Source organism: Electrophorus electricus, chromosome 12 (genome assembly GCF_013358815.1).
Source record: "Electrophorus electricus isolate fEleEle1 chromosome 12, fEleEle1.pri, whole genome shotgun sequence".
NCBI lineage: Eukaryota > Metazoa > Chordata > Actinopteri > Gymnotiformes > Gymnotidae > Electrophorus > Electrophorus electricus.
In genome coordinates this window covers 11,845,826-11,869,265 of record NC_049546.1, presented here as the reverse complement: position 1 = coordinate 11,869,265, position 23,440 = coordinate 11,845,826, and the positions used below count along the sequence as shown (strand labels likewise).

The following is a 23,440-nucleotide window of genomic DNA, read 5'->3' as shown; positions in this document are numbered from 1 at the left end:
CTTGATTCAAATTAGCAGTGAAGTACTTCTCTTCCTAACACAGGTAGTTGGAGTTTTCATGCAAGTCTTGGCCATTTCCAGACTGGACTAGTACAACTCCCTATTAGTTGGTCTTCCTTCACATGCTACCACTCACAGTCAAAACTCTGCAGCTCATGCAGTTTGTAACCTTCCTGGATCTCTGTGGTGATAAAGCTCAAATGCTAATTTCTTGTTCATGCTTCTGAAGCTTTGAAAAAAGACTCAGCTGAACACCACCTCAAAATCATGGTTCTTAAATATACCTCCAACTGGCATCCTCAGGAGACCTGGCAAGAGCTAAACAGGCTTATAAGACAAAATCTCTCTGTTTTAGTGATGTTGTTTCCTCTGTGGTTGAAGAAGTTTCCCTCTCAGGTTTGACCTGCCCCTCATAAACCTTTCTGCTGGGTTCTTAAAAGGGAGTGTGAGCATTGCTAAGTGAAGGTCTCTGTCATAGATAGGTTCACTGTTTTCTAACCCATACCTAATTACATTTTTAAGTGACTTACTGCTCATCTACTTCTCCTCACTGGGGTTAAACACAGTCCAATTGGATGATTATTTACACTTTCAAAAACCTCACTTTATAGTCACACATTTCTTTTAATGGTTCCCTGGGAAAATATGCAAATGCTTTCTATCAGATTTTACTAATTTCTCTAGATTTTACAAGTGGTTAGAATGTACTGAAGCGATTGCATGGAAAGCTGTTACAAAACTCAAGTATGATATTTAGTCCTAATGTTATTCAAAACATGTTTGAAATAAATAAATACAGTTTTCCATTTCTGAAAATAAGATTTATTAACACTCATACTGGAAAGTGTTTAAGTTCATGGAGAAACTGAATATTTTTCAGTACTAAAGCTACTGGTGAGTGTGCTATGCATGATAATAAATAACAGAAAACAACAATTTTAATAAGGCCTTAAAGGTTTTAAATAATAGCAAATCTAATCTTAAAGATTCACCTCTTCAAGATATTCCTGGGCCAAGTCTGATCAATTAATCTTTCACAGGAATCTAATCTATCTATGAATGTGTCTTTTTGGCACTGCAGTATATAGTGTTTAAACATTTATTAATTCACTTACTTTGACGCTTGTCTTTTAGGTCATGAGAGCTTTCCAATCTTATTTATCATTTTGGCTTGTATTTTTGTAATTTACTCTAGCTAAGTTTAGCCAGAATGACTAAATGCAAATGTAAAATATACCCAACAATCCAGTACATGATGTTCTATCTGTTTGGTGGAATTCAGCAATGCTAATATTCCAATGATAAAAGCACACATCTGACAACAATTTGACATCAATTATATTTCATTTATAGAAATATAATATAAAAAATATAAAATTATAAAATCATCACAGTTTACAGAAAGATTGACCTTTTTTAAAAAAACTTTAATGCATATGTGAATGCATTCATTTATAAACATATTTATACAATTTATGTTAAATCAACATGGTGCAGTTCAAAGCATGGATTTTATTTTATGTGTTGTATATTATGTTTTTTGCTGTTGTTTCAGAGCATCAAGTGTTAGTATGGTAAACTTAAACTCAGGTCTGGCTGAGATTGGCTTGATCGTAGCTGAGCATTTTCAAGCCATCTTTAGACAGACATAAATTGCACAAATTACAGGAAGCAACATTGTTTGCCGCAACACTAGAAAGGATTGTTAAAAAGTACAGGTTGTGGTTTTCTCATCAAATAGACTTGCTTTTATGAGAGAGGCCTAGCCGGTTGTCACGTATAAGAGGGTGGCTGTAAAGAAAAACTATAATGACATCATTATAATGAAGCATCATTGATCTCAGGTCTGTTTAATGGAAGGGGGCCTAGCTTTCATCTCCTGCCAACCACCATTTTTTTTAATACCGGTTCTGAGGTCTCATTGCCCGACACCTTTATTATTTACAGAAGGGACTTAGCAGCCCTACCTATTTTGTTCTCTGTCCTCTACTCACAGCTCTTTTGAGACATCAAACATTTTAACGATAGACAAGCTTGAATAGTTTTCACTCCTTCCTTTTCTGTTCAAACATTAACTGATCTGACTTAGTTAGCTAATAGGCTGCATAAACTGAGAACTGATGATGATTATTATTGTCATCATTATTATTTTCACTCTAGTTTATTTTTCATAGCAGTACTACTGGTTGTGAAGTATAATGACTTAAATGCCAACTAAAAGATGTTTGACTTTGTGAACCTTGTATCCATTTCTGATATATCAAAATCAAAAAGACATTTTTTCAGATCTTTTAGCAAGCTACTTTTAATAAACATAACCCAAATACGTGTGCTTTAACTGTTTTGGCAACTACCCTTGGCAAACTTTTCTTCCCTCTAGAATCAAACAAGCTTAAAAGTTCTTTCATTTAGTCATAGCTGTTCATGACCCTTATTGGTCTAAAATGGGAATACCATATTGCTTCAAGTGTTGCCAAAACATGTTTCACGAGTGGTTTAATTTGGCCTCCTCTGATTTTTTTTACAAACAGGTGGGGACCCAACGGCACTTGCAGCTTTCTGTTTTTAATTCATGAAATATGTGAATTTTATAAGACACAGTAGGGTGCAGGGAGTAGTGAGTGTGAGTTTTCAAAATAGCCTACTACATACTACTTGCGTACAGATTGGGCCTCATATCAGTATGGCATATGCAGTATGCGATCAGACCTATCTATTTGGTGTACTGAAACACGTCATGTAAGGATAGTGGACAGAAACATTTTACGTTCACGTAGTATGGTTAGCGTTTTGCATACTGGATACTATACGGCATACTACCATAGGAACCAGTATGCAGTATGCAATATATTCTGAGTGCAGTATACAATATACAGTATGTTTCGAACATAGCCAGTGAGTTGCTGATGATGGGGAGGAGGAAGTTAAAATAGTTATACTCGTTACTGCCCACAAGATGTCGCTAATTTCAAAAGGTTGGATATTCTTGAATGACAGATTTACCTTTAGGGAAATGAGAGTTCCCACTGAACAAAGAATCAAGAAAATTAATAGAGACACTTGCTTTGGAGGCAATCACATACCCCAAAGGCTGGGTTGATTAACAGAAATTATGTTAGTATTGTTTTACAAATAAATGTCATTACTTATTTAATCTGTAAAATGAGTTCTCCATTGAAAAAGCCTTTCAGTAAACTCTATAAAGAATCTTCAGCTGAAGAACAATATCTTATTCCTATTTAAAATGCACATAAAAAAGTTTTAATAAATAATATTAATAAACCGCTTTACACTTTTCATCTTCATTGGTATTGGTTAAGAGTACAAGTAAAAAACTGTGGAGTAATAAGGGCTTGGTTATAAATTAACTCTACACATAGATAAATGTAACTTAAGATCAACAGTTCTCATTAATCAATTGTGTGATCACTTTATGAATGTAATCTACCTCGGCAATTGATATAGAAGATTAATTATATACTTTAACTCAGTGTGTCATTTTAACGAAACGTATTGATGTGTTTTCTGCTGTATTGCTGTGAAAAAAACAACAACTTTGCTCTACTACTGATTGTTACTCACACACCAATTCTATTGGAGAAGTGAGGCCTTTGTGGTGCTGGGCCTGTGGGTGGGTTTTTAGTGATAACTTTCAGCTCTGCGCCTGTAAATGGGGATACCTAACCTCTCAGCACTTTCTATATGCATACACACATTACCAGAGACTTAAATCATTCAAATTTTATCTATCTGAAATGTTGACAGATTTTTTTTCAATTTGTCATCAGTAGTACTATAGCACGTTCTACTAGTTAGTTTATGTTCCTTCAAATAAACTTTGATTAGGTTACCAAATATATTTGATTAAAAACCCATATTAATTAGTAGGTGAGTTTAGTAAATGAATTATCAGGTATCTTTTGTTGAGAGCTAAAGGAAGACTTCAGTCGATAAATTATAAGTTCAGAATTAGGCTTATTATTGGAATAAAACATAGCTCGCCCCTATTTTAATATAACCGTTTACAAAAAAGGACACAGACCGCGGACTGGCCAATCAGGGATACCGTGGGCGTACCCCAAACACCTTAACTACAGAGTCCTAACCGCAAATATTGTTCTGCGATGCCATTACTCCTTCCGAATAACGGATACACGTTATCAGTGCGCGCCTTGCATTGTACTACCGAGTAGGCTACTCTAATGAATACTAGTGGATCAGCACCTACAATAGAACTGATTATGCCAAGATAGCACTGTCTTTCCCTCTTACCATGATGGCATGCGAAAGTTTAGAGGGCAGGTTTGCTGGCATCAAGGCCGAGTGTTCTCAACTTCATTACTCTTGCACGTGCAAGAAAAACTGTAACAACTGCAAGCTTTTCTTCGGATTCTTTATCGTTTCGCTCTCGTTACATGTAATCACGCTATCATGCTTTCTTGATCTTCGGTCTGAAGTAAAACGCGAGCTCTTGCAAACGAAAAGAGAGCCGATGCTCACCGTCGGTACGGAAGATGAGAGTAAACCAACTGAACACGCAGATCCAGAGGAAAGCGCCAACGATGTATTCTTCGGCTCTGATGTAAGCAAAGTTTTTGACACAAACTCTTTACTGTCTAAATTGTTTCTCTGTAACAATGTAAAGTTAGTACTCTTGGCTATGTAGCATTGACTCTACTGACGCTTCAACTGGTGGTGTTGAGATAAGAATAGAGTGTTTGTCCTCAGAGGAAGAGTATGGATTCAGTCGTGGTTTCTGTCAGTTTCTTCCTCGTCGTATTGGGGAGTCTATCCTTGTTACTGTCGCCCGCGCTTTGCTAGTTAGGGTCTGGGCTCTGTGACATCTGTAAAACTGGTCTTTGAAAAGCGCTACACGCTTAATTTTAACTGGTATTACTACTTAACAGCAGTTTATAATGTTCAGCCTATAATAACTAAACGATACGTTGTAAAACGCCATTCCACCAAAATAAAAGCCATAATTTATGCAATAAGAGTCTTTAAACAGACATTTAAACATTGCATAAAATATAGCTTTTATTCAAAAAGCCATTGAAACTATTTGAAAAAAAAAGCTACTTTCACAGGTGTCAGTCTTTTATGAGAAACCTCATGGGTTCACATGATAAATAATAAAAATAATATAATAATGTACTGAATATTAATTACACTATTATTCATATCCTGTTATCTTATATGCAATGTTAATAAAATGAATCATATTTAAACGTGCCAAAACGTTTTATTCAAAATGGCCTACCAAATTTCTTGGTGAATTTTAGGAACCACCAGAGGGGGTCAAATACTTTTAAAGCCAGCATTTGTGTCAAACTGGGATAAGTTGTTCCTAACCAAGCCCATGGCACAATTAGAAATGGGATGTAAATTGTAGAATGAATACCAAATTAAGATGGAAAATTCACATTTGATATAATCCAAACTTAAAGTTGGTTTGAGACCGGCCGGTTCTGTGGAGCTTGACCTAGACTTTGCCCTAAAACAGGTGGATAACTTTCATGTTTGAAGATACCCATAGTCCTAGCCCAAACAGATGAGAGAATGAAAATGCAAGAGGGAATCGAAACCTCCAATGCAATGCAGTAGATGGATTACTTTCCTGATGCAACTGGCATTGCAGTAGCAATATTCTCAGAAGTGTCACAAGAATATTCCCCAAGCAAGTATCCATGGGGTAGCTCAGTCTGAATGGAAATTAAGGGTAGAATGGGTTTCAGATTCACCTAGAGGCTTAAAAAGGTATTTTGCAATGTTAAATACCAAAACAAGAAACATAATAAATCAGTAGACTCACAAGAATGAATTGGCATAGTGTTTTATCAGAATGTGCACACAGCTCACTGGAACATAAAGGCTGTCTGTAACCTTGACTAGGTGCATGGTAATGATCCAGTACACAAAGCAATTGATTCAACTGTGTAACCATACTGTTAATGGTCATATTTTAATCTTTAATCTTTTTTTAACTGTATACACCAAGTAGACACAGTAACCTTAGACACTACCTACTTTCTCACTTTACCAACCCTTTGCTGAACTGCATGCTCCAATTGTGACTCTGTAACTCTGCCACTGCAGCTTACCATGAGCTGCATGTGTACAGTAATCCTGTACAGTAATTTCATGTACTGAAGAAAGGGGAAAATTGCACTTGGGGAGACCCGTCTCACTTGAATGTTAACAACTGGAGCATGATAAAGCAAATATGCATAATAGATGGAACAGAGAGAGCCGAGCTTTGGCGGTGCTGCAGAGCAGATGTTAGGCTGGGTCTACAAGGGCTTGTTTCATCTGTTTGTGTAGTTGTCCCAAATTGGAAATATTTGAATCCACAATGAACTGTACTGCATGCCATATGGAAGAGTCGGGGACCAGTTGACCATGAGGTAGCAGGTGGAAAAACATTAGCCAAATTGCTAGCAGGTGCACTGGTTTGTGGAAATTTAGCGGGGTTTAGTTGAACATCAGGAACTTGGCCATGTGCCACCTAAATTTGATATGTGGCTATGAAGTTGCGGCATCACGCTTTGAAGGTCTCGAGATGGAATGAATCATTAGGTCCTAGACAGTTCACGCCACAGCGATGGAACCCCCCAGCCCCAAAAGAACAGAGCAGAGCATTGTACTTATGGTTCATTCTCAGCTTTTGATGAAGTGCACGTGCACACTGCATCATTGTCTAATGATAATAGCAGATGCTTAAGATGAAGGATAAGGGTAGATTAAACATGCCTAGAACACAATCACTTGGATGGTCCTGCATGGTGATATAAAGCAGAATACTACAGTATTTGTTTGCTTTGGGTTTCATTAAAAACCCTTTGACATTTCAGTGGTATTCCATTTTCAGACCTGCAGGTGCCAGGAAGAATGTTTAGTAATTGTGCAATTGCTCTTTCATGTTTACCACTGCACATTGTTGTTGTACTTTCTGAAGTTCCAAAACTGATGAGTTCAGTATAAACAATATTAGGAATTATATAAAATCTTTCAAAGTTATTTACATATTTTTCTGTACTGGTAGTTTTCCCCTTTATGTAAAGTCAGTTATGAATGTAGATCAGACAAGCTGCATATCTTATAACTAACACAAGTGAAATTCTCATGTTGGCCCATGCATGCAGTGTCAGCTTGTCAGCCTACTAAATTTAACATGGTTGAAACATGTAGCTTGTTCAGAGTGTAACACTTGAAACTACAGTGTCTGTGAAATGTCAGCCAGTTAACTGGAGCATAGGAGTTATTTTTTCTTCAAAATCCTAAAACAAATTGATTAATGTTCTCAAAAACCTCTCTCTCTCTCTCTCTCTCTCTCTCTCTATCTATCTATCTATCTATCTATCTATCTATCTATCTATATATATATATATATATATATATATATATATATATATATATATATATATTCGCAAGTTGTTCAGTGGGATTGTGGTTAGAGCTCTGTGTGGGCCAGTTAAGTTCTTCCAAACCAAACTAACCCAACCATGCTTTTATGGACCTTGCTTTGTACACTGGGGCACAGTCATGCTGGAACATTAAAGGGCTTTCCCCAAACTGTTCTCACAAAGTTGGAAGCATCCATTTGTCCAAAATGTCTTAGTATGTTGAAACATTAAGATATCCCTGGAACTAAGCAGCCTAGGCCAACCCCTGTAAAACAACCCCGTAGTATTATGCCTCCTCCACTAAACTTTACAGTAAGCACAATGCAGTCAGGCAGCTAACATTCTCCTGGCATTTGCCAAACCCAGACTCATCCATCAGACTGCCAGATAGAGAAGCATGATTCTTCACTCCACAGAACACATTTCCTCTGCACCAGCGTTCAGTGGTGCCATGCTTTAACACTACATCATCCAATGCTTGGAATTGTGATTGGTTGATTGGTGATGTAAGTTTTGCATGTAGATGCTTAGCCATGGAAATGCGTAGCATGAAGCCCCCAATGCAGTTTTTGTGCTGATGTTGATGCCCATTTATTGAGTCAGCAGAGCATTGGTGACTTTTATGCACTATGTTCCTCAGCGACCCCACTCTGAGGTTTTTGTGGTCTGCCACTTTGGCTGAGTTGCTGTGGTTCTTAATTGCTTCCACTTTTCAATAATACCACTCAGTTTAATTCAGAGAGCTCTTTAGAATGAAACATTCTTTCACAAATGTTTGTAAAGGAAGACTGTATGACTAGGTGCTTTATTTCCAACCTGTGTCAATGGGACTGAATGAAACGCCTGAATGCAGTGATTAAGAAGTGTGTCCCAATACTCCATATAGTTTGTGTGTGTGTGTGTGTGTGTGTGTGTGTGTGTGTGTGTGTGTGTGTGTGTGTGTGTGTGTGTGTGTGTGTGTGTGTGTGTGTGTGTATGTACAATATATATATATATATATATATATATATATATATATATATATATATGATGTGGAATTTAAGCCAGATGGTGATGCTTTGTGAGTTGAAAAACTCATACAGCTGTAAACATTTAATGGTGGTGCTGTCCATCCCAGATGTCTCCATTAAACAATCGTGATTACAGATACCACAGTTTACATAGCTGAAGAAACAGGAGCATGTGGGTCCAAGTAGATGTGTCTCCCTCGCAGGCTGCCAGACAGCTCCACTTTGAAGATTTTAAAACACTCTAATTAATTGTTTCTTTTTTATGTGCATGCCCTAATTGTTCACATTCCAACACCTGCTAGCTCGTAGTGTCACCAACCTTTTAATCAGGGCCACTGAGGTACCAAAAGCAATGCTCTTCAAGGGAACAAGGAATCCAGTGTTAACAGTGTGAATATGTGTCTAATACTGAAAGTAATTTATTCCAAATGCTCTTAAAAACACTATGTGCAGCAGAGAGAAGTTTTTTTTTTTTTCCCCACCACAAACAGGCTCTAAAATTTGGCTGCAAGAGCAGTTTGTAAAGCCATGTGTTAGAGTGTTCATTGACACTTCATTGACTTGATACCCCAGTGCCAACACCTGGTCTCATTCTGTGGGAACACCTGCATGCCAAACGAACAGTGAACAGACTGGGAGAACATCTGGAAACTCGAGCGCAGATGAGCCGTCCAACCATATAACACTTTATCAGCCTGGAATCTCGCACTCATGAGGGTCAGAGTGCCCATCCAGATGCTTCCTGGCCAGAGCTCTTGTCCGATGTTCTCTAGCTGGGTGGATGGTGCCAGAAGAACACCCTGGTGGGCAGCCCCTCCTGCAGAGCATCGATCCGGCTTCATTTCATAAAAAGCAAAAATGACCCAGCCAGAGGAGACGGGGCCAAATTGTGGTGGGCCACGCCCAGCTTTGGTTGTAGGGCCAAGTGAAAAGAAGAGAAACTAGCTGGATACTTAGGCCAAATGCTGTCAAAAGGAGGACAAGTGCTTTGGTACACATAATGCCCACTGGGAACAAAATGAGTGGGGAAAATCTAATCCACCGAAATTATTTCTTCTCAACATCATTTTCGAATGTCACAGCATAGAACACACCAGAATGCAGCACATGTCATCAAACAAATGGTATCCTTTGAACAAATCAGTCACAGATGTGGAGAGCCGCACTCCAAATTATCTGAATTGTGTAATATTGCACAATAATTCATGTCTGCCTCCTGCCCCATGGGGCTCAGGAGCACTCCAAGGAGAATGTGTATGCTAGTTGACAGCAATGAGCTATACCTTGAAGTTAAACCTGGTTTAGAGGCATGACCCAAAGAGTGTGACTCCTCTAGAACGATACTCTTCCAAGTGCTGTCTTCTCAATGAACGATGGAAGTCTGTTTTCCATCAGACTCATGCTCCGAGGCCTTTCCCATACGAATGTGGCCAGGCCATGCAAGTCATTCTGGCTATTAGAGAGACTTCTCTTTCCAGACCAGACGCATAACATCTTCCCTCTGATCAGCTATCTGATACCTGCAAACCTTCCATTGAAATGCACAGGGCTATGTGATGTTTGAAGAAGGCATGTGAAATATGGTGTGGATGTTCTCCAAACGAGCACACGGGGCCATAGAGTCATGTTGCAAAGTCTAGACGACTTGTTCTGCTTTCCTGCCGCAGGTCAGTGTACACACCATGGATCACCCTGCCTTTTTTAGGCTCCTCCGTGCCATTCGAACCCATCAGCCTTTGGCTCGCCCACCGTCTCAAAACGGCCAGCTTCCTCCAGAGCCCAGCAAAAGCCTGATAGCATCTAAAGCGGAAGTAAAGCAGATAAACAGCATGCACTTGTATAGCAATTGTTTTGTCATTTGTGTCAGTTCGCTGCAACGGGATGAAAAGAGGGCTCAGTGTCATGAATATGGGTAATTTTAGGCTGGTTGCAGTGTCACACTGAGACATCCGTTCAGCTATCAGCCCAACAGTCCTCAATTCACCCAGGGGAAAAAGACACCTCTTTCCTGTTCACAGGGCTGAACAGGGTCTCACCACATGAGAGCCTTGATACTGCTCTTTTTTCTTAAATCAGGTAATTCATGCCAGTTTGAATAGGACGGAAACCAGAAAAACCAAGAATGAATATACTTCTTGGATGAGTTACAGATTTCCACCTTTTGTATTCAGAGGGGATATTCAAGGCATTTGTGCTCCTGCGAGTGTCTGAAAGATGGAAAGGAGACAAAAGTATCTTGGGTTACAGGGTGAGTTACGGTAGCAATGATTTAGACAATTAAATAACTTGTTCTCGTTTCCGTATTGTGTCCGTGTCCTTGTACTCTTCAAATTCATACAAACTGGCTTTGCTGCTCAAAAGATTATTTTTGAGATCCACTGAAATAATTTCAGGTCAGGTAGTATTGCACAAAAATCCAACATTGTTGTGAAGAGCGGGTATAAAAAATTGTATGCAGATGTGTACACTTGTGTGCATGTGTGTGTTATATATTGCCAAGGTCAAACATATAGGTAAACTGATTGGAACATTTGGATTGAGCTACACTTTTTTCCAAGAGGTCATTTTCCTCAAATTTCATGTGCTTTTAACATCAGTGACCTTGATTTCTTAAATTATTTGTTAAAATAAGATATGGCATTGTAAAATACTACATGATGTTAATAAAATAGGAATGTCTTTATTGTATTCTTATGACTTGGAAGATGATCAATCGCATTTTAGGAACCATTCATACAGATATCCAGAAATTCAGACAATTGAAAAGGATTCGGAAACTTTTTTCTCTCAGAACTGCATAAGACATCATTTATATAATGCCTCAGATTCTATGGGGGAAGCAAGGTGAAAGCACTGCTTTACTTTCATTCAAGTGTGCTTGTTCTAAAGCCAAATGTAATTATGTGCTATGTTCTGTGCCTGGCATGATTTACTGCAAGGAGGCCCTCCATTGTTTGCAAAAAGCAGTGTTATGAATACACGTGCGCACGCACGCACACACCCACACACACACACACACACACACACATGCAGTGACATCAGAGCTGCGCAATCACTATGCTCCCCTTAGAGAATAGTCTCATCTGAATTTGAAAATTATTAATATCCCACCCTAATTTTTAAATCTCATCTAGAAAGGGGATACCTACATAAAAGTACGTTGATTAAGCCTTGAGTCTGACCCTTTTTGCTGGCCATGGTTATAGTTTCTACAATTTTCAACTCTTGTGAACAAACTATTGTTATAATTCTGCAGCTGGTGTCATTACGTTGCAATCTTAAATCACTACTAATTATTTTAGGCATGACCTATTCCACACTGTGTGTTATGTTGTGATATAAATATAGTCATCTTCTTTTGTCATCATGACAAAAGAAACAAAAATATATTCATACCAATACAGTATCATCTCAGTATGGTTCCTGTACACTTCATGAGAATGTCATGAAGAACTATATAGAACTCCAATAATCATTATGTTCTCACTTCACAGGCAGAGACCCAGATACAAAACCATGATTCTACTCATCCAAGAGAAGAGAAGACAAGCTCTCTCTGGAGAACAAAAAGGGCAGCCAAAGGTGAGGCTTTCACAGTATTTAAATTTAATGTTAAAAATATTCAGATTTTAAAATCTCATTAAAAGCACAACTCTTCTGTTTTAGATAACTGATATGGGGCAGAAATGTCTTTGTTTATTTCTTTCTTTTGTTTCTGTCTTTCAAGCATACCAAAAGTCTGTAGTCCACTTAAACACTAGTTCTGTATGTTCTCCAGTATGTAGGCATATAATGCAGAGATTACAGCAGACCTATTGCGCCTACTATTTCAACTTTCCACACAGCTTACATTTTCAAAACATGAGTCTGAAGTTGCACAAAACAGTATAAAAGGTTATAAACAGATTACATAGTAATTCCTCAGGCTTTACTGTTACAGTGTACTGTAACTTACATGTCATAGCTGAAACTAGCCAGGTTGCCTTCTTAAGAAAGGGGGAAAAAAAGAAAAAAAGTCTCTATGAAATTTTACTGGCTCTGAGATCAATGTTGATTCCCAACACATTGTAATATGTCAGTCAGTGATCCATATGTTCCATGCAGCTATGTGCTTTTGATGTTTGTCCTTTGAATACATGCAAATCCACAGTGGAGCTCATCCACTGTTATAATTGCTCACATCCCCTCTAGAAATGGTCTCGCAACAAGTGCTGCAGTGTGCCAGGATGACGTGAAATTTCCCACATTCTATTGCGTGACAAGAAGCTCTTGATAAAAGTGCACCGCTTGTGTTTAAAGAGCAAGGAGGCGAAAAAAATTTTACCTTGCCTGACTTTTGCTGTAAATCAGTAAAAATTCGGACTCTCTAAACAATAATTGCTCCCAGGCTCTGCACGCACCATACAGACAAAGCTTTCTGTAATCTCAGCTCCAGATCACAAAGCTGTCTGTATTTTAGACGTTTGCAGTCATAACATGTACCAGATTTCAGAGAGGGTTGCTCATTAGGACAAATTCATGTGGGCGCATCCAGTAAGGTGCATCCCGGGAGAAGAATAAAAAAAATCACTGACCACATGTTTAAGGGGAACTCAAACTGTGAATATTTTAAGGTTAAATGGCCTTTGTGGGTCTAATGACATGGTACACATTAAAGGATTTTTTTCAGCATGCAAGCATTGTAGTGATGCCCACCTCTCTGGACAACACACACATACACCCAACCCTGCCACTTTCATCTACATTTCCCATCTGGGCCTAATTCGTAGGAAAGGATTTTGGCAGGATAATATATCTCTCTAATTAACCTCTTGAGTTCCCTTGCCGGCTAATGCTTCAGGCACATGTGTATGGGGTGTACGGGAAGCCACACTTACAAGCTGTAAGTGCATTGTTCAGTGTTACCTGGGCCAACACTGCTGACCCACGTCATTAAAATTCAAGCCCAGATCTTTCTTAGAAATTTGTGTGTACATCGCACATTTGTATGCTTTAAGTATGCTTCATTCACTCCCTTACTGAATGGTACAAAGTAATTTTTTTATATTCTAATATATCTTATATTCTGTTTCAGAATCGAATGGAAAGCGAAAAAAAGGTAATTGATTCACCCCCACACCACTCTCATAGGAGTTTAATCCATTATAGCGATACTGTAGTAGAATGCCTTGGAGCTGTGTCTAAGAGATCACCACTGACATTAAAAACTGAAAATTGAATTATCGGTAATTATCGGTACTTTGTTCAATCACCTAAGATATGACCGCTAGAAGACTTTTTAATAAGTGAAGTAATTTGTAGATGTTACACCACTATGAATAGTAGTGTGCGCTATGAATAGTAGTGTAATTTTTATTTTTTCATAATAAAAAAATAAACAACAAAAATAAACAAATTTCCAGTCCTGCTGCAGAAAACCCCACCCCCTGTAATGTGATACCACCACCACCATCACCACCACCATGGTGTAACCTGTGTGGTTTGTTGTTTCATTTTTACCAAACATACTACCAAAAACTTCACTTTAGTCTCATCAAACCACAAAACTTTGTGTGCGTATCATGTTGTAGGTGGTATAATAAAATATTTTAGGTGTAAGGATGTGTTTTTCCATTTCCCTATAACATTTTGGTACAATGGTTTGGTGCTTGTTAATAATTGAGAAGTGTTTTACATTCCAGCCCTTGTTTTCTGTAACTCATTCAGGGTCACAGCTGACCCAGTAGTTTCTGTTAGAAAGTATCCAAGCTTTCTGGCAACTAGGTGTAGGTCAGTTTAACTTTATATTTAAATACTTTATATAGTATAAAGTCAATTTCCACTTAGACCATTTTCTACTTGTTTTGCATTTAATATTTTGTTTAATACTTTGTTTAATTAGTGAACAATTATGTTTGAACATTTTTAAGATTCAGTCTAAAAAGTGTTTGGAGCCAAGTATTTTTCAAGAACAATTTACTTTACAAGAATTAAAGTAATATTCCTTAATCTTTGCAAAAATAAATAAATAAGTCTTTGTAAAATATGTTCTGACTCAATTCATGTGCTCAGATGGTTGTCCTCAGTTTATGTCCTCAGATGGACAAATGCATGCTGAATGGTTAGCCAATTAACTACTAAGTTGATTAAATTTATTATGACATCAGTGATGACAAAAACAATTATATGACCCTTATGTCCACAAATAACCATTATGTTGTTGTATATCTCCATGTTTCTTCTCACAGGCAGAAAAAGATCACCAGGTGCACCTGGTCCTCCTGGCCCTCCAGGGCCACAAGGGCCACCTGGTATTCCAGGAATTCCTGGTATTCCTGGCAGCAATAGTTTAGGCCCTGCAGGGTCACCTGGACCCCCAGGACCAAGGGGCCCTCCAGGGCCACAAGGGCCAGCAGGTAAAAAAAATCATAAAATTTGTATGTTTATATTTTAGCCTGACAGGATGGACTATCCTGTAAACATTAAAATGCATACTTATTTTTTATGTTAATTAAAGTAAATGCTTTTTTTCCTTCAGTTGTTGTTGAAAAAGCCAAGGCAAGGGAGTTCCAGGTATGTATTTAAGCAGGAGATGGGTGCAATATGATGAACATGAGCGTAACAACTTGACTGCTATGTGTAAGCTAGGCCACCTCATTGGTTTCGATACAGAACTGCCTGTTTCATGTTATAAAGGATGTGGTTAAAATAAATGCCCAAAGTCCCACAACTGTCAGAAAATACAGCCTTTTAAAAATTATTCAGAATCCTTAAATAATTCTGTCTTGTGATTTGCAGCCTGCTGTGGTCCACTTGCAAGGCCAAGAGACAACAATACTGGTGAGAGAAGGTAAGAGTAATGTTTCATACATTTTCTCAAAATGTGCTGAACTCTTTCCAACTATACTACAGATAATGCAGATTAATTGCTCCCTTACATAAATGAACACTCAAAAGTAATAGCTGTTTCACCAAATATGGGGAACCGCAATGTTCTCTGACTGGTATTGAGCAACTACCTTTTCCTCACACTGAGATCTTCCAGAGGGCGTGCTGAAAAACTGGAAAATGGTCTCTGTGCACCACAAAGTTTTCAAGATGCACTCTCGCTCCGGACAGCTTGAGGTGCTCATGGATGGCATCTACTTCATCTATAGTCAGGTAGAAGTGAGTACGCTCCTGGGCCCCTTCTTGCAGCATGCACATCGCCAACATGAGATTTACAGCCGCTACCTTTTTAGTTTTAAATGGACCAGTTCCTGGAAAATGATACACATAACATGTAGCATAAGGCCTATTATATTCATATAGTCAAATATTAAATGCAATAACAGATTCTAAATCAGCTCTTCAGTTCTGAGAAGTAGGCTAAATCAGGACCTGTGTGCTTCATAATCTTGATGAATGGTGGTCATTCAGGGGTGTCCCAATTTGGCAAAACCCAAACCCTGAAGAAGGGTGGCCTTTTGATCAAAATGCTGATGGTGTCATAATAGGCCCACAAAACTGAATAATAAAACTTTGTTTACATGAATCATTTGTATATATTAAAACACTGTCATCTCTAGAAAAATGAATACAAATTTAAAAAAAATAGGCAAAGAAAGTGAAAGCCCCCCCAAAAAAAAGGAGAAAAATAAAACGCTGTTACAGTATCCTGTTCTCTGTGCCCTGTGTTTTTGGTGCTGACCAGATTTACTATCTCAACTTCACGGACATTGCCAGCTATGAGGTGCTGGTGGATGGCCTGCCATTCCTGCGCTGCACATGCAGCATCGAGACGGGCCAACGCAAGTTCAACACGTGCTACACAGGAGGTGTGAGCATGCTCCATGCCCACCAGCGCATCTCTGTCCGCATCGTGTACGAGGACTCGCTCATCAGCATGAGCGATCATGCCACTTTCCTGGGCAGCGTGAGGCTAGGGGACGCACCTTCTGCTGGTCACGCTTAAACACGGGACATTTTCAGCCTGTAAATATGCTCAATGTGTGTTTTACATTCACTTTCTTTTGCACTAAAAATAAAATTCTTACTCTAACTAGTAGTACTGCTTCTGATAGTGGGTTCTAAATGACAGATGGATTAAATTTAAGTAATTCATTCCGTGATGTACATAAAAAATGTTTTCTCTGTGTGTGTGTATATATGTACATAAAATAGAAAATAAGTTTTTTTATAAATTGATTCAGATACAATAAATACTTATGAACGTGTAATCTATTTACTGTGGATGGTAGTTTTTGTCATCTGGTTTGAAACTCAAGAATGCATCACAAAGATCAATATAAAGATGCTATAGAGTTTGTAGAGTACAAGTGAACATGTTATTAGTCAACTTGGCCAAGCTACTCAAAGGCATTTCCTGATTAGTCATGAAATGAAACATGGATACATTTCCTCATGGGTTTTCCCCATCTCATATTTATGTTTTATTTTGAATGGTAAATTATTTGAATTTACAGCTAGTGACTGACACAAAGACTAAACAAGGTCAAACAAATCCTGTTTGCTTAAACAAACCCTTGGCTGCTCCATATATCTGACCGCTGTTATACAACTCGCCTGGTTTATTGTATAAATGAACATTATTTGATGGAGAATATTGTAAACTTTCTTCCAGTGGTATTCTACCACATGGCTGAAAACCTCACTGAGATCTGAACTGATACCGTTTTGAATATAAGAAGATATCATGAGAGCTGTGGTTTGTTTATTTGTTTGTTTAAGCATTAAACAAGTTCCTCATTTGCAGTGTATTTTGGAAATTTCCTGTGAAAGTCTGCTCCGCCGTTTCAGATTAGTCAGCAAGAATCTTTGTCAGCAGTAGCCTACCTTACAGTAACTGCAACTATGTTTCACATAAGGCCCTTTGGAAACCATTTTAATTTGCTATTTTCTGTAATCTTGTTGTCATTATGTTTAAGTTTCCTGCTAATCCAAGATGTTAGTATCATGAAAAGCAAATTGAGGATATTAAAAAACAATCTAATACTGTAGTTTGCACAGCTGCAGCCATCAAACATACTTGACGACGACATATTGATGTCTAACATGTGGGAGGTATGTCAGTTCACTTCTCAGTTTGACTTATTGTGGGTTCGTCTGAATCACTGAAACTGTTTTGAAACTGCGACATGTTTGGTTTTGTCGTACTCTCTTTATATCATTGTGTTTACCTGACATGCTGGAAACCAAAATGACCAACGGTTATTCACCGGGGTCTTTCAGCGAATCAAACGGGAGCTGACTGGCTGTACATGTAAGCACCAGCACCACAGCCATATGGTTGCAGTTTTTACGATTTACGTAGATCACGTACGGGGCAACATTTGACATTCATTACAGTAACAACTGATAGCAGCCTATTCCTCACAGCAGGCCATTCATTTCTGCACCTCACACCAAAAGGTGATGAGAAACCACAGTTAAGAGGCAGAAGATGCATAAGTAGGCATAAAAAAATCACAAATAGTGTATTTAATAATTAGCCAGTGACATTTACACATTATATGCATCAATTTAACAATAAAAAACATCTCTGGTGAAGTTGATTCTTTAGCTTTTTTTGACAAAGGAAATGTGACTGTTATTCCTTGGGCTATTACTGTGCAGCAGGGACCAGCTTTTGCTATATTCAACAACCACATTACAGTACAACAAGATGGTGTATGGACAGGTACTCTATGAAACAACAGGCTAAGAATGCACTTAGCACAGCCTACCAATGCTGTATGCTCCCTCAGACAGTATTTATACTCAAAGCATTCTCAAAACCAATGTTCAGTCTACATGACAGCCAGAGTAAGGCCCAAGAGCCTTAATTACTATTAAATCACCAAATGTGTCTAATGATAGCTCTATCTCAGGGATCTGATTAGGGCAGTAATTACTACAATCCGCTGGTAATCTTGCTTGGTGACAAAATACTTTGGAATGACCCTGGGAGCAAATCAGCTCGCAGCATATGTATATGCATACGAATCCAAGAGAAACTTGATCTTTGCTGTTAACCACATGAAATATGCAGGTGAAACAGCTAGGCTAAGGCAGGAAATGTACTTTAAACTTGGAATGATCTACATTAGTCAGGTTTTATTGCATATTCCTCTTTGTATTCCAAACTGAAAGTAGCTGTTTTAAACTTTCTATTTAAATCAACTCAATAAAACTTTGACATCTAGCTCCTAAATGCAACTATACCACTGGGATAAGAGGCCAAGTGCCCTTCTGAGAGTCTGATCAGCTGTGCTTGCTATGGAGGGGAAAGTACTTTAGCTGTTTTGAGCAATGTGGAAGCTGCTGTGCAATACAAACCACACTGATATGGCTGCAGTGAAAACTAGATGAAAACAAATACAGGGAAGCCTGCATTGTTGAACCGACAGCCACAGTCCAGATGGACACAAACAAACAATGTGGGTGTTCCCAAATTGGAGTTTGCACTGTGGATTATGTCAGCTAAGGGAGAAAAACTGTGTGCCTTAGTATAGGTATATTTAGGTATGGCTGAATTAATTATTTAATACCTGAATTGGGTTTTATCCTATGAATAAATCAAATATGAAATTTCAAATTTCTAGGTCTTGTTTCTACACCCAAAGGCAGTTATGGGGCATGTGATCACACACAGAACACTGGGTGCAGAAGGTAAGGGACAAAGTGTAACACTGTTGCACTGTCTGCAAGAAATGCCAGAAGATAACGCAGCAAACACCTGCTATACTGGTAAGCGAAAAACAATACATTGTTTTCCTACATGAGAAGAGCGAAATAATGGTGGTTTGTTTTTTCTCTCTTCAGCTTATAGCAGGGTACATAACCATGATAGATGTATTCGAAAATCACCTATCAAAAGGACCACCCATCACATAGATGTGGATTTGGTTTATTGGTTGCAAAGAAAAATGTATATTTATAACAGCCAAAGATTGTAATTTTAGTGGATGTTAAAATAAGCCTCATTCAGACTTCTAATTATAGTGATAAAAGAAATGGCAAATAAAGAAACAAACAACCATGCTATGTAATTTCAGTATTTGGATTTTAATGCCGCGTTTCCAATAAATATGTTCTCTTGTCAAAACCTAACAGTTAATGCTACAAAAACCGCCATCTGCTCTTAAGTTTTTTTTGTCCCTCTTCGTACTCAATACGTGAGTCAACCAATAGAGGGCGGTAAGTGCATTGTAGGTTTTTCATGAAAGGATCTTGAAAATTTAACACTTTTTAAATGAAACATGAAAATAAATAACTGTCAAATAAATGACTGTCACATTTGCGGGTATTTACTTTATAAAATTCGTCCTGTGAAAGATTAAAACAATTGGGAAACTTTATAAATAACTGTTATAAATAGGAGCTTTATAAAATAAATGTTTAGGAGTTTAGGAGCTTTTTAAACTACAGTGATCCGACAAGAAATCATCCCAATAAAGCATTCACAGAAAATTCTGGAGTGGAGTAATGATAACCTCACTCCAGACGACAAAAATACATTTAAAGTGTATGCTGATACAAATTACAAATTAGTTTTGAACACATTTTCATCAAAATGACAAAATACTGATGTCAAAATTTTATTTGATTGGCATAAATAAGGTAATTTGTAACTCGGTTACATCAAAGTAAATTGAACAAGTGAAAACATTCTTCTCGCTATAGACTAAACAGTCAACATAGGTACATTGACTATTACTGCAGGCATCAGAATGAGTGAGTTTTGTAGAAACTGATGTCATCACTCAAATATTGTGCAAATCTACTCATTCACACATAGCAGTTCAATCAAGAGGTTGTCATGGCCATAGGCTTCTGGAACTGGCTTTCTTTTAATGATAAAAATGCCTAGGTAACATGAGCTGATTGCATCAGCAACCGAATAAACCACTAAGAGGGGTGGTAGAGAAGTATCATGAATTGTTAGACCTAAAGGCTGTAGGATAGTAATGTATATTTTAAATAAGCTGTCATACTTAAATACAAATGTAGAATACAAATTACATGTAACTTTTTTCACTACATTTAAAAACAAATGAGAAAATATTGAAAATCAAATGTTACATGCTAGTGTCAGACACAAAATGATTTTTTAGACCTACTGTGGGAGAACAAATTGAAGCTGACTTGAAGAACAGAAGTAACTTTTAAGCGAATACACTTAATCTTGCTATTATAGACAGCTGAAATACAAGGAGTGAGGCAACTTTTCAAGCAAAGATGCCTCCAAAATCCAAGTACCAGTAGACTTTTGTGATCTATTCGGTTTGTTTGATTGTTTGTGTTTTTCATATGAGAATTGCCTGGTGGATATTTGATCCTTCTTTTGATCTCATCCAAAAGGAATAGCCAGGCTGGATTGTCAAGATGAACTGGAACTTCTTGTTCCAGATCGCTCCAAAGTGGAGACTGCCATGCACACTGAGTCCACCTTCTTTGGAGTCATACAGCTATTATGACTGGTGTCAGCCCTGCAGACAACACACAGTGCAAGAAGCCATCCTGAGCAATATAGACACAAAAAAAGATGATGCCTTAAACAAAGAATGGACTGATCAAAAACATGGAACATACACTGTTCAGTGCAATCCTTTTTTGACTTCATATAGTTTCATATAGAGATTATGCCAGTGAGTCATATCTATGTACTGCAGAGCTGCTTAAAACAGAGTTTATATATATATATATATATATATATATATATATATATATATATATATATATATATATATATATATATATATATAAAGGTTGTTGTTTGCTTTGTTTGTACTATCTTTCAACACAGGGCATTCCTTCCTATCTAACCCCATCTCTGTTTAACCAGCCCCTGCATTATCCTTTGTTTGTCTCATTCTATTTTTGAGAGGTTTCCATTTTGTCAGATTCATTTCAGGGAAATAGCAGAATGTTAAAGCCATCTGCATATAGGATGGTTTTCAGGCATGGTGTAATCTGTGGGTTTTTTTTTTCAAACCACTGATTTGGGAGGGGAGTTAACTATAAGTATAAATGGACAGACAATGTGCAGTAATATATGACATGCCTTGTTAGGAACCCTGCACAAATGGCTGTGGATTGTACCAGCTTACTTATTATGTGCATTATATGTGTTCTCATTCTTTGCTGTGCAATGAGAGATAAGCACCAGAAGGTAGGAGCTATTACAATATTAGATCTGATGTTTCTAAAGTTTATATTTAAAAAAATCAATTTTTACTCAAATCTTGATATATATGTCCATAGTGCACTGTTATGGGGCAATCCTAGAGAACAGAAATCTTTCCACAGTGCCTGTAAACTTAGACTTTATGCTGAAAGCACTTGATTTATCGAAAAATACCATCGAGCAATTAAATGCACTCAATACCAAAGCCCTTGAGGACCTGAGTTACAACCATTTGAATTTCATATGGACAGAAGCTTTCAAGAACCTATTCCATCTCTGCTACATGAACTTGCAAAGCACTTTCAGGACAGCAATTTAATCAACAACAATAGAGCTCTCCAACACCTTTATAGACTAAAATGTTTGGACGTTTCACTGAACAATCTCAATGATTTTGCTGTGGGTTTATATATTCACAATGTTAAAGCTCTTGAACATCTCACTCTCAGTGGAAACAGCTTGACTAAACTTACACCAAATCTATTTGCAAACAATAAGAACCTTGTAAGTATTGATATTGAAAACAGCAATATTTTTGAAGTCAATAAGGGAAAATTTGATCTCTTGAGGAAACTATCGATATTGAACCTGGCCAGGAATAATTTGGTACACATTTGTGGTACACAGTTTCATCAACTAACCTTTCTCAATTTAAACTGGAATTCAATATAATTCTTTTTTACCAATCAGAATGAGCAAATACATCTCCTTGAAACTCTGGATTTAAGTTACAACAACATTCTATATTTTCCATTTGTTTCCAGTAGGAATATATTGAAGTACCTTCATATGCAACACAACAAAATAGGTGTTTTAGGATTGGAATTCTCCATTTCATAAGCTAAAACATTTTATATTAACTCAGAATACAGAAATTCAAAATGAAGATAACAGTAATGGAATGAGCCTTTTAACATTACATTTCATTGACTTGAGTGCGAACCATTTCACAGATTTTGCCATGACTTCTTTAAGGGACCTGATCTCTTTAGAGATGTTGAATTTGAGTAATAATCGTCCTCAGAATATCAGGTGTGGTATGCTGGAAAAAGTCAGCGAAAGAGGAGTCAGTCACCACTACCTGCCATCCTTACACCATATGTCTGCAGAACAATCAAACTGAACACTTGCCCAGAATCTTTTTTGATTCTTTTCCAAAATTAGAAACACTTATTCTGAGGCAGAATTATGTGAAGCTATGTGGAGAAAGAGCCAATACAATCACAGACAATGTGTCTCTTCTATGTATGACAAAGTTAAGAATTTTAAATGTTTCTTATAATCGGTTTGGAGATCTTCCTGACTCGTTAAGTTGTGTATCACTGAGCATTCTTGATGTATGCAGCAACTGCTTCTCTTCTTTAAACTTTTTGACAAATATGCCTGAATCGGATTTACTTTACATCATAAATAATACATACAATTGTTGCAATACAGGGTGGTTAACAATTTTAAATGAGACACATGTCTGTATTCCAGACTTGGACAAAGTTGAATGCCAGCATAACTGGTGGTATCATTACATTTCACTTGTTACAAAACCATACCATAGAACCATAACCATACCAGTGGGAGGCCTCCTAGACAAATAAATATATTGTACAAGTATTTATATCATTACTAATTATTTTCCTTATTAGTGCTGCATTTGCACTGGTGAAATGGCTGTCCAATAAGGGATCATTAATTGTTTAAGAACTATCTGCAAACATCTATAATTGTTCAGTGAAATAAGCACACAAGCTCAGTTTTGGTTATCAATATGGCAACAGCAGACTTACAAGTGATGAAATATCAACCTGAAACTGCTACTCAATGTATTTCAAAATGTTATACACAGGAAATAAAACTATAATGTTAATTTAAAAAAGAACAATGTT

The 23,440-nt window shown here is 37.5% G+C and overlaps 2 protein-coding genes and 1 pseudogene across 4 annotated transcripts; all 3 read left to right on the top strand.

The window, feature by feature from the left end:
• The first annotated feature begins 4,135 nt into the window (after positions 1 to 4,135).
• Positions 4,136 to 17,073, top strand: LOC113574194 (ectodysplasin-A-like). Of its 3 annotated transcripts, none has more exons than XM_035532236.1 (8): positions 4,136 to 4,582; positions 11,908 to 11,995; positions 13,488 to 13,511; positions 14,641 to 14,808; positions 14,931 to 14,965; positions 15,191 to 15,242; positions 15,438 to 15,559; positions 16,086 to 17,073. In XM_035532236.1, exons 1-8 carry the CDS (start codon positions 4,274 to 4,276, stop codon positions 16,344 to 16,346), a joined length of 1,059 nt encoding a protein of 352 aa, XP_035388129.1. In that variant the 5' UTR covers positions 4,136 to 4,273; the 3' UTR covers positions 16,347 to 17,073. The 3 variants fall into 3 exon arrangements, with proteins under 3 accessions (XP_035388129.1, XP_035388128.1, XP_026860745.2); XM_035532235.1 differs by having other exon boundaries at positions 15,429 to 15,553; XM_027004944.2 differs by having other exon boundaries at positions 15,429 to 15,559.
• A 518-nt stretch (positions 17,074 to 17,591) lies between these two features.
• On the top strand, positions 17,592 to 20,850 carry LOC118242294 (tumor necrosis factor ligand superfamily member 13B-like). The gene is made up of 5 exons (XM_035532359.1): positions 17,592 to 17,601; positions 17,970 to 18,071; positions 18,180 to 18,196; positions 18,997 to 19,120; positions 20,735 to 20,850. Exons 1-5 carry the CDS (start codon positions 17,592 to 17,594, stop codon positions 20,848 to 20,850), a joined length of 369 nt encoding a protein of 122 aa, XP_035388252.1.
• A 578-nt stretch (positions 20,851 to 21,428) lies between these two features.
• LOC113569450 lies at positions 21,429 to 23,120 on the top strand (annotated as a pseudogene).
• The last annotated feature ends 320 nt before the right edge of the window (positions 23,121 to 23,440 follow it).